The sequence below is a fragment of the Pollachius pollachius genome (genome assembly GCF_949987615.1).
Source record: "Pollachius pollachius genome assembly, chromosome: 5".
In the NCBI taxonomy this organism is placed as follows: domain Eukaryota; kingdom Metazoa; phylum Chordata; class Actinopteri; order Gadiformes; family Gadidae; genus Pollachius; species Pollachius pollachius.
Window position 1 is genome coordinate 8880374 of NC_136938.1, and position 11138 is coordinate 8891511.

Genomic DNA, 11138 nt, shown 5'->3' on the forward strand with positions numbered 1-11138 from the left:
TCGCTGCTTGTGTTGACTTTATATGGATCAGCGGGAGCAGACAATAGCTATGGGTGACTACAGTCACTCAAGGACAGGAGTCACAACATTATTGCAGCCAGCGACAGCCTTTACACACATATAGTGTATTATGAACAGAGGTTCTCATTGCTGACAAATGATTCACTTAAAATCAACAAGCAACCACAGACATAGAGGAAATATGATCATCATGAAGTTATGCACATGTTAATGTGACAGGAAATAACCTCTGGGCTACAGAACTGGTTGGGCAGTCATTTGGAGGGGAAGGGAGAGGCACTGGATAAGTCCTACAATAATAACAACAACCATTTAATGGTGTTTTCGTAGGCCAAACTGCACCATTCAAAAGAGCTCAACCACAACGTGAGAATATATCAACTGTCCCCTTGTTCAAATGAGACGGGGCAGTGAAAGCCTTCCACACAGGATGCGTGTGTTTCACCTTGTCCCCCGGGGTACATGCAGCGGAAGGCGCGGCCCAGCTCCTCAGCCTGTACCCGGCCGGCGGGGGTCAGCTCTCCTCCCCACTTGAGCACCAGCAACAGGGACGGCCCTTCCTTCCGGGTGTCTGTCGGCCCAGAAGAAAGCACACCGCGTGTTTAGAGCGCCACTGGTTTGAATGGCACTCCGCAGCCGTCCATGGCGACGACTATGTAAACAGAGGAGGTCATGGTGACTTTTCCGACTGGCTCGGTTTGATTTCCCCCCACCTTCCTCCTCGCTGGAGGTCTTTGGCTGTCCGTGCGGCAGGTAGGTCAACTGCACTTTCCTATTGATCCCGGAGAAGTGGCCGTACCTGTGACGGATAAGCGATCAGAAAGGTTTACCGTATCTGAAAAAGCCACCTTCTAATTTTGGCTACAGAAAAAAAAAGGTGCCTGGAAAAATGTATATACTAGTTTACTAAACATGAAAGGTATGCCCTGGAATGTTCCATTCTAACTAGGAAATAGATCATTGCATAATATGCATACAGCACTTAAACGTTTTTTATGCTATTTCTATGTTCTCTACTTTACATACCTGAGCCTTCAACCAGACTTTGACTACAGACACAAGATCCTAAAACTCAAATGAGGCAAAGGGCTTGACGGGAACAAGGAACAAGGTGAGACTCACATCTCTAGGACCGTCCTTAGCTGCTCCAGTTTGGATTTCTTCTCCTCTATCTCACAGTCAGTGTGCTGCCCCAGTTCTGCCAACAACTGTCTGGTGATGTCCAGCACCTCCTGTGAACACACAACACAGCCGACCGTTCAGAGAGCTGCAGGGAACGGCTCGTCCATGCCCAACCTGGGGTGGGGCTGGGAAATTCATCCAATTTTTATCTTGATTTTGATTTTTGGGCTAAATGAACCCCAAACTAATATAATCGAGTTTAAACATTTTTATTTAAAATATTAAGCATATTTGTTTTATTCATTCAATGTTTTATAGAAATAGAACAGCTGGATACATTTTTGTACATTATTTTCTATTTGAGCATTTAAGGTTTTTTTAAGTGGAGATTTCAAAGGTCTCAGTTACTAAGTGTTTTTTTGGAGAGAAATGCATCATGTTTTCAAACTCAAAAATAATCTTTTGAATAATCGTGATTTCAATATTGACCAAAATAATCGTGCTTATGATTTTTTCCATAATCAAGCAGCCCTAACGTCTTGGTTGTCTAAACGCTGTTTGCTTTACCTGCAGCTGTCTCGGCTTCTTGAGCTTCAGTTTCCCGGTCTTGTAACCAGCGTATTTTTCAAAAAGCTCGAAGAACCTGCAGAAACACAGAGTGGAGGGCATTGAAGTCCAACCCAGCGACGTGACTGTGGCCGTGTATCACCGGACAGGACGTTTTCCAAGTGTACAAATTCAAGGACATATTGCAATGTAGACTGTTTCATTCAGGAGGAAACTGTTCAGTTCTGCTCCTTTATCACTGAAATACTAGCAGTTTTTTCTTTGAAGATAAAAAAGAAGGGCCGTATTGCAATTGAACATCCGATCATATTTTAAGAAAAAGGGGACTTTAAAAGGTAGTGGTCCAAGCCACTGAGAGATATGTCTTAGAGGCCATTGAATTAAGGTGAGGAAGAACCTACATTGGATTACGAACTTCCATCTTCATCTTCTGTTTGGGTGTTCGGTCGCCATGCCGGATAACTGCGATGACGCAGCGTAGCTCCATCCTGAATGGGACAAGTAGAGCATGAAGATCATTTACATCACAGCGGTGCTGATCCTGATTGGCCGACAATGTCCAAAGGGAGGGCCTTTTTGTTCGATAATTGGAGTCCTTTGCCTGTCATCAGTGTTGAATCAATGCGATTCAAATACAACATTAAAACCAACGGGCAAATACAACTATAGACCAGAAGTTTCTGTGACAACAATGTTAAAAAACAATATGCTTACAGCGCCACATAAGAATATTTTTTAATTTCAGCTGAAAAAGTCGATAATAATTTATAATATATAATGTCTAATGTTCCAAATTGGGAGAGAAGTGGTCCACTCAATTGTTGGAAACTGTGCTTTAAGCGGAACAAACCACTCCACTGTCCTGTTAATAATGGGCTTCCCGTTAATGGACCAAACAAAGGAGTTACACAGTAATGTGTTCCTACAACGCATACACGGCCCACTCGGAAGTCAAGAGAGTATTCCACTGAGCTTTCGCTTTGGATGCAAACGCTTGTCATGCCATCATGTCAACAATCTGTCAACATCCACGGGTGTCATTGCTGCGCCACGCTGATGGATGCGGTGCGAACAGCACACAACCTTACTCACATAAAATCACTTTAGCACCTTGAACCCCTTTTAATTTATTATATTCCCGTTGTTAATTCGCACACAAAACCAGCGTTTTAACCCTCCCACAACAAACAGAGGGTGACCTTTGACCCCCGGGTGGCCACTCACATGGTGCCAGATGTGGTGGGGACGATGGGGATGTCCTCGGCCTCTGTGGGGATGGACCAGGGAATGTGGAACTGGGGAGCCATCTCACGCATCACGATGTTCCTACACAAGCACACACAGGCACGTCAGCAAAACAGACCCGCCGCTGCTCCCCGCGGTCAGGGGACTGAGTGTAGTCGAGCCAGCGTACACAGGCTGGGGGTGGAGGGTGGGGGGCTGGGGGGGGGATGGCGGACCACAAACAGCTGTTACCCCAGGATCTTGGCACAGTCGTCGTAGTACTTCATGGACTTCTTCACGAAGCTGAAGCCGTTCACGTCGCACACGTATGAGTGGCCGTTGGCCCGGAGGAGGTCAAAGCCGCACACCGTTTGCTGCCGTGGGAGGGAGGGAGGGAGGGAGGGAGGGAGGGGGGGAGGAGAGAGGGAGGGAGGGAGGGAGGGAGGGGAGGGGGGGGGGGAGGGAGGGAGGGAGGGAGGGGAGGGAGGGAGGGAGGGGGAGGGGGGAAGGAGGGAGGGGGCGGAGGGAGGGAGGGAGGGGGGGGAGGGAGGGGGAGGGAGGGAGGGGGGGAGGGAGGGAGGGAGGGGGAGGGGGGAAGGAGGGAGGGGGGGGAGGGAGGGAGGGAGGGGGGGGAGGGAGGAGAGAGGGAGGGAGGGGGGGAGGGGGGGAGGGAGGGGGGGGAGGGAGGAAAAAAAACAAAGAGCGTGAGAGAATGAAAGAGAGAAAAAGTTAAAAGGGAGAATGGCAGTGAGACAGACAGACCAACAGAGAGAGACAGTCAGACAGACAGACCAACAGAGAGAGACAGTCAGACAGACAGACAGAGACAGGCAGTCAGACCGACAGTCAGACAGAAAGACAGACGGAGACAGACCGTCAGACTGAGGCAGACAGACGGTCCAGTGCTAGGTTCTGTTGAATGCTGCGTACCTGCGTCCAGGTTGCGGCCCCATTCACTCACCTTGAAGGCCAGGCACACCTTGCGGGCGACCAGCTTCTCCATGGCCGAGAGCATGACGGGGTAGCGGATCTCCTTGCCCTCGCTGTCCCGCTCCACCTTCCCGTCCAGGGCGGGGGACTTGCGGGCCTCGGCGTGGGCGTAGTCGGGCCCCACCGTGTACACCTAAGGAGCGTGCATTGGTCACATCACCAACCCGGACAAGCGGAGCAAACCACGCACACTACATCCCTGCTCAATTGCATGAAATTAATATTACTTTACTTTACTTTACTTTAAATTACGACGCAAACATGCAAAAAATACCATATATGACGTAGGGCTGCTCGATAATCGGAAAAAATCCTAATCCCGATTATTTTGGTCGATATTGAAATCCCGATTATTCTAACGATTATTTAGAGTTTCAAAACATGAGGCACATATTCAGCATTTCTCTCCAAAAAAACACTTTGCAACTGAGAACCTTGAATTTTCCCTTAAAATATATAAAAAATTTAAATGGAAAATGTTCAAAGAGAAAATAATGTACAAGTGTTTCTCAAAAAAATAAATAAAGATTAATTGCACTGCCCTAATATGACCCATGTCATATTAAATTGTTGTGTGCCGTTGCAAATTAATTATTATTAATTAATTATTAATTCTTACTTGCAAATTAAGAATTTCATTGCCCAGTGCAAACTATGTTTCCATTGTGTATATGACAATAAACGATCTTGTATCTTGTTCATAATGTCCTCAAAATGGAGGCATTACAGACCCCTGTCCCAGAGGCATCGTTGTTTGACCAACACAGGTGTCACTGACCGCACTAATTAGGGCTCTGCTCTGCTACTTTCATGTACCAACGGCACGGGTGGCAGCCTCACCTTCACCGGTTTGGTCTGTGTGACGGCACACACAGGGAGCAGACCCATAATTAGTGTTACGAACGACACCGTGTGTCCTACCCAGACGCCTCTGTGAAAGGGCTCTGTAACGCCGACATTCGAAAACACGATACACAGCCCCGAATCATTAGCTATACCGTACTGTACCGTGACGTATAACCCCTAGCGGCTGTGCACTCCTTAACACGGGGTGGAGGCGACATTGCGATGTAATAGAACGCGATTTGCAGGGCCTGCAATTAAATGAATAAATAAATATTTTTCTTTTACAATTCAATAGTTAAATAAAGATGTAATAATATCAATCTATGCATCAATTCATCTCAACACATAGGCCTGGCCAAAAGGAGAGAGCAGTTTATATGTTGACTGCTTCCAATGTTGTGTTGGTCATACTATCGAATGATTTATTGCTTGGGTTTAGTGAATAATACAGAAAAATCAAATACTAAATCGCAATCGCAATATTGGTCGAAATAATCGCAATTCGGTTTCTTCCCCAAATCGTTCAGCCCTAGTTGAGAGCCTAGCTGTCCTCTTGGAGGGGCTCTGGTGTTGCACACACAACACGGTTCACCCACAGGGAACGGGCAGGCGACGCTACCTTCACGTCGGTGCCGTCCGTGGGCATGAATTCCTCGTAGATGTAGGAGCCTGTTTTGCGCACGCTGCTCTCTGGGGAGTACACACTGCTCCGGCTGCCAATCTGAAACAACAGCAGCACAACAGCAGCACAGTTGGAGGGAGTCCATCTATTGTTCTCCTGAAAACAGCCAGGTACAATCATGGGGGGGGGGGGGGGGGGGGGGGGGGGGGTTGGATAAGCAATTATAAATTTTTTGCCATCTTAAATTTATTCCTGCTAAGTATCATTTCAGTCTGACTATTGCTGTTAAGATGCTGTTATTACTGTTGTTACTTCATGGATAATGGGGGGGAGGGTAAGGGGACCTAAAGGTTGCAGAGGCTCCACTAACACATTCCAAATATAACATTACGGCTTCAACTACGGAACGCGACCTCTGAGGGAGGGGTGGGGTGGTAGGGCGTGGTAGGGCGTGGTGGGGGGTTGGTGTTATAATGGGGTGTGCGTGGAGCCCGATCCTCGACTCCAGGAATTTGAGACTCAAAATGAGAGAGGAGAGGGTGGAGGGTGGCGTCCGAGCCGTGTGAATGGCGGCGTTTGAACGTGTGATTTAAGAAATCCACACCTTCCGAAAGAGCCTCTGGCTGCCACCACCCGCCGAGGTGGGGTAGTAGATGTAGACGTTGTGGTCCTCGGCACAGACAGGCTTCTCCACGAAGGGCTTGGGGAACACCTCCCCGTTGACCTCCACCTGGTCCTCTCCTTCCAGCAGGCTGCACTCTGTGGAGCCACCGCAGAAACAAACAGCCACGCGGGGAGTAGGAGTGTGTGACAGTACTGTTACACCACACGGTACAACAGAGTGGCGGCTTTTTTCAAAGAGCGTAGGTCAACCACTCCAGAAAATGTATGAATCAGCTTCCCCTAAAAACATACTGGGATTGGCTAACAACATTTCCTGCGACCCCAACCACGTCATGAACACTGAGTACAATCTATTACCATAAAATCTGAGGTATAGGGTTCCAACATTCAGAAAGGTTAGACTGAATCACTCTTTCGTTCACCACTCATCCTCAAACTGAATCAGGCACTTAAACCCAGATCAAATGCACGTTGATGGGCCTTAATTGTTGTCGTCTGTTGTTGTAATGTCATGATGAATGTATGTATTTTATTTTCATTTTTGGGTCCCGTCTTGATGTCCTGTTTTTGATGTCCTGTTCTGATGTCTTGTCTGTGATGTTTGTAAATAGAGCTAAACTCACAACACACATGCTGCGCGCACGCACACACACCGTTTCACCTCCTTTCCACATGAAGTGTGGCGCTTCTTTGTATCGCCATGAATGGAGTTATAGACACATCTCACAGGGGGAACATTTACGGGGACGGCTGTGCCACACATAACTGACTGATCAGCTGCTTCCCCCCGGAGACTTAAGTGTCTACTTGTTACCGCGTTACAGACAGAGCTTGAATACCGGAGGCAGCAAGTCACCACTTGCAGTGTGCTGCACACTTCGTCGCACTCCCATTTAGGAGCCCTAAATATATACTTGCATCCGGGCGCACTGTTAAAATTGATAGCCTCGAGGAGATGGCCGGACAACGGTGAGGTAGTGGAGAAAGTTAAGAACCCATGGGCTCTTCTGCGTCATCTGCTCTGGGCGCACACGGCGTGCACTGAAGCATTGCGTGCATGGCATACACATACAGCTTGTGTTTTTACAAAGCATTATACTGCAAGGGCTGTGTCCTTATAAAAAACATTGGAATATTGAGAATGAAATCATCACAAGGCCTGATTACTTATTCTCCAAATCAATTATTTAGCAGTGTTGCATATAATGCATTTACATTTAGATGTCCGGCTACTTAATCATAAAGGGACAAAAACAATCCACCAGGATGGCAATTTGTAGCTAATAACTAGCTTGTTCATTTGCTTTGTCCTTGCGCTCTGATAAAATTGATAGCCTCGATGGTCGAACAACGGCAAGGTAGACAGATCTGCCAGTTGTGGAGAAGGTTAAGCACTCGTGGGATGAGTGCAGTTTCAAATATACTCCCACTTCTGTGCCAACACGTTCCAATACTAGAGCTTGAGTTGTTATCTAAAATGGTTGTGCAAAAGGTCACCAAACAGATCAGAGAGCAGAGAGGGACTGACCATCCGGGTTATCTGGGTCTCTGTTCAGTACAGCATAGCGCGGCAGGTCAATCCCTTCCTCCTGCAGGATCCGATAAACCTCCCTCCTGAAATTAAAACAAAGCAATCAATCAGTGAATCGCACCAGGCTTTAACCCGCTTCTACTGCTCCCTTTGAGGATATCCATTGTTGCGCGGTACAGCTTCTGCAATCAATGCAAGCTAAGTAGTGGAAGATGGGTTGTACCTGTCCTGTATGTAATACTGCATGTTCAGGTCATTGATGAGCAGAGGGTTTCTGAGCTTGGCGTAACTCACAGCCTTATCCAGGGGAAATCCTGGTGAAGAGAGCACGGGGGAGTATTGAAGACAAACCTTAAATATCAGCTTAAAATATCAACTTATCAGTACACAAGAACACAATTTCACTTTTGTTCTCCGGAACCACGTAGTCAATAAAAAAGCAGACAGCTATATTACAATGTGATCAACCAGTTGTTTGTCAAATGTGATCATGTGCTGCAGAATTACAGTCTTCACCCACACAATGCAGTCTGTTACCCTGCCCGTATCAGCTACCGTATGTTGGATGTCACATAATGCCCGTATTGTTTCATATGAGGGTGTCGGTTTGGCATGTGCATGGATTAATTCTATGTGGTCATTCTTCAGGAGACACTGGCCAACTATAGTGGGGGTCAGTGTGCGCACAGCATGTGACGACCAGCTCTGTACAGTATGTGTGTGTGTGTGTGTGTGTGTGTGTGTGCGTGCGTGCGTGCGTGCGTGCGTGCGTGCGTGCGTGCGTGCGTGCGTGCGTGCGTGCGTGGGTGCGTGCGTGCGTGCGTGCGTGCGTGCGTGCGTGCGTGCGTGCGTGCGTGCGTGCGTGCGTGCGTGCGTGCGTCCCACCTTTAGAGTGGAAAGAAATGAGGCAGTCACACAAAGGCCATTTCTCCACAGGCTCGTTGAGGATGGCGTCTTCGGGGAAGATGACCACCGTGATGTACTCAAACTTGCACAGCCTCTCCAGGATCTGGGTCATGGGCTTGGACTTGGATTTCTTCATCATGCAGCAGATCCCCACCACAATCTGGCGCTCGGGGGGCTGTTGGGGGGGGAAAACAAACACAGCGGAGGACACGACGTCAGCTGGCCCCTGCGCCACGACATGAAATGGGACATCTGTATGACGGCTCGTCTAGCAGGGAAACCCCACTCTGACCGGGGTAACCTGAAGCTCCCGGCCGACCGACCATCCGACGGCGTTGCAACGGGACGCCGATGCCGCGCGCGTGACTGTGACAGTCAATGACGCGCCACAACAGAGGGCCAAAAGAAAACCACGGGGGGGGGAGAGGAAGGGGTCTGGGATGGGCTTAGCTGGAACAACCACCCACCGTGTCGCCGCCTTCGTCGGCCATGTAGAGCTCCATGTCGGTCCTGGTGCGCTCCTCCGGGTCCTCGCTCTCATCGTCCTCACAGCCAACAAAGAATCTCGGAGCGCCACGCTGGCTCTCGCCCGGGCTGCTGGGCTGTGACATCACAGTCCGCCGCGGCACCCATCAGCGTCCTGCCGCCGGGCCATCGCGCACCAACTCAGCCGCCCGAAAGACGGTGGGGAAGGAGAGGGTGGGGAAGGGGAAGGGGGTGGGGGGGGGAGGGGGGAGAGGAAGGGGTCTGGGATGGGCTTAGCTGGAACAATGCTGGGTAATAGTGGCCACTGGTGGAGGGAGAAGAGGAGAGCGATGGACCAGCTTTATGTGGATCGCTAGGGGAGGACAGGGGTAGTAGGTGGGGGGGGCGTTGGCCGCTGGTCCCCTTGGGTGGAGTCACCGCTCGGGTGTCTCATCCCTTTACTCATGGAGCGGGTCGTGAGTTTCACATGACTGCTGTGAGATCCTGGAACTTAGAGTGGCGAGAGGTCGGCCCGTTTGGTCATCAAGTCGCCCATCATTCCTCTGGATCGTGAAGACTCAATCGATCCTGCAATAACAACATAGAAAATCACAACGGTGAGGACAACCCATGGTGCCATCACAGCTCTTTCTAGAGCTGAAGGCCATTGCCATACTTGGACACACTCTCTCTGCAGAAAGGGTGACATGGTTAAGACATAATTATGCAAACGGATAGGATCTATCCCTAACACTACATATAAACCCCATGTGTGCCCACGCTCAAAGGATTTTGATTAACTGAGTTGACAGGACCGGAGGTAAAGCTGCACACTGCCTACTCATTGTGCCGTTGGCACAGCTTATTAGTTCATAACTAGGGCATGGCACATTAAAGCTTCAAGTATGTACTAGTCTCTCCCAATTAAGAACCCAATACATGGAAACAAAAGGTAAAACCAGGACAAGAGATCAAACATGCGGTTGAAAGAAATGACCAGGATCCTAGCTCACTAAAAAAATTGTCTTCTTGTAAAATTGGCAATTGGATGTGGTAAAACCAGTTTTAAAACAACACGAACTTCAAAAATAAAATTTACAATATATATATTTATATATATATAAAATATATTATTACAAGTATAATAGTGTAAGCGTTGGGGGATAAGGGTAAGGGTTACCTAAACTGCTACATTATGATATTAAATAATCTGACTCACCCAAACCCAATGTCCTTTGAAAGTCGTTCTACTGTTAAAAAATGTCCTGAGGGTGGATGCCACAAATAGCTAAAGATAGAAGCTACAGAATGCCTAGTAAGTAGACTTCATGCATACCGTTACGCCTAGTTCTGCAGCTGCAGCTGTGTGAACACCTAGTTAAAAGTGTGAATGGATCATGTCAGCTGGAGTCTTATGAACAGGTGGAATATGCATAATGGCAGAATGTAAAGTTAACTCTTGCATGCTTAAGTAGGTTAATTGGTGTTATGATATAATCCTCTTTTGCGTCATCTGCTCAGGGCGACCATGACGTGCACTCAAGCATTGCGTGCATGGCATACACATACAGCTATCTTTTTTTTTACAAAGCATTATACTGCAAGGGTTGTGTAAAATAAAACACTGGAACATTGAAAATGTAATCCTCACAAGGCCCGCTTACCTATTCTCCATCTCAAGGATTCAGCAGTGTTGCATATAATGCATTTACATTTAGATGTCCGAGAACTAAGTCATAAAGTGACCAAAACTATCCACCAGTACGGCAACATGTAGCTTATAACTAGCTTGTTCATTAGCTCCGTTCACCCACACAGCCCCATCGCTTCAGCAAAATGATAATAGCACAGGCATTACCTCAAGTAAAACGTTCCACCAGCTCGTCCCACATTCAAACGATAAGCCTTCTGGTGGCATGTAAAAGCAAAAGATTTATAAAAACAGGTACACTCGTTATTTGTTAACGTGTTTAACATTAGCTGGTGTGGTGGATTTGGCTATGAGACGTAAACAAGTCTGCCAGAGCCATTTGGATGACAGCGAATATCCGCGGTTAACCCTTGAAACGCGGAACACAGTTTCAGTCTTTCGGAAAGGATTTACATGACATTATTAAATAGATCGACGCTACTTACAGAGTAGCATTACAGTGTAGTCCTGTTCGGTTAATTGTCTTGACAGACGAAAGCAGTCTAATGTTTCTCATTTGAATCAGAAAC

The 11138-nt window shown here is 47.8% G+C and overlaps 1 protein-coding gene across 4 annotated transcripts in view; it reads right to left on the reverse strand.

Annotated features, from left to right (window-relative positions):
- Nucleotides 1-11138, reverse strand: part of LOC307076232 (inositol hexakisphosphate and diphosphoinositol-pentakisphosphate kinase 2-like) — a 35834-nt gene extending 24696 nt beyond the window's left edge. For 3 of the 4 annotated variants that reach the window (XM_079737152.1, XM_079737150.1, XM_079737153.1), the window contains exons 1-15: nucleotides 11055-11138; nucleotides 8921-9506; nucleotides 8433-8628; nucleotides 7771-7861; nucleotides 7545-7630; nucleotides 5997-6151; nucleotides 5390-5491; nucleotides 3896-4057; nucleotides 3187-3308; nucleotides 2935-3036; nucleotides 2112-2198; nucleotides 1711-1786; nucleotides 1144-1253; nucleotides 735-820; nucleotides 467-592 (exon numbers count right to left, since the gene is read on the reverse strand). In XM_079737152.1, coding sequence (XP_079593278.1) covers nucleotides 467-592; nucleotides 735-820; nucleotides 1144-1253; nucleotides 1711-1786; nucleotides 2112-2198; nucleotides 2935-3036; nucleotides 3187-3308; nucleotides 3896-4057; nucleotides 5390-5491; nucleotides 5997-6151; nucleotides 7545-7630; nucleotides 7771-7861; nucleotides 8433-8628; nucleotides 8921-9064 — 1645 coding nt within the window. In that variant the 5' untranslated portion in view covers nucleotides 9065-9506; nucleotides 11055-11138. Of the gene's footprint in view, nucleotides 1-466; nucleotides 593-734; nucleotides 821-1143; nucleotides 1254-1710; nucleotides 1787-2111; nucleotides 2199-2934; nucleotides 3037-3186; nucleotides 3309-3895; nucleotides 4058-5389; nucleotides 5492-5996; nucleotides 6152-7544; nucleotides 7631-7770; nucleotides 7862-8432; nucleotides 8629-8920; nucleotides 9507-10776; nucleotides 10880-11054 lie in introns of those variants that run through there. The other variant, XM_079737151.1, reaches the window with a different exon arrangement.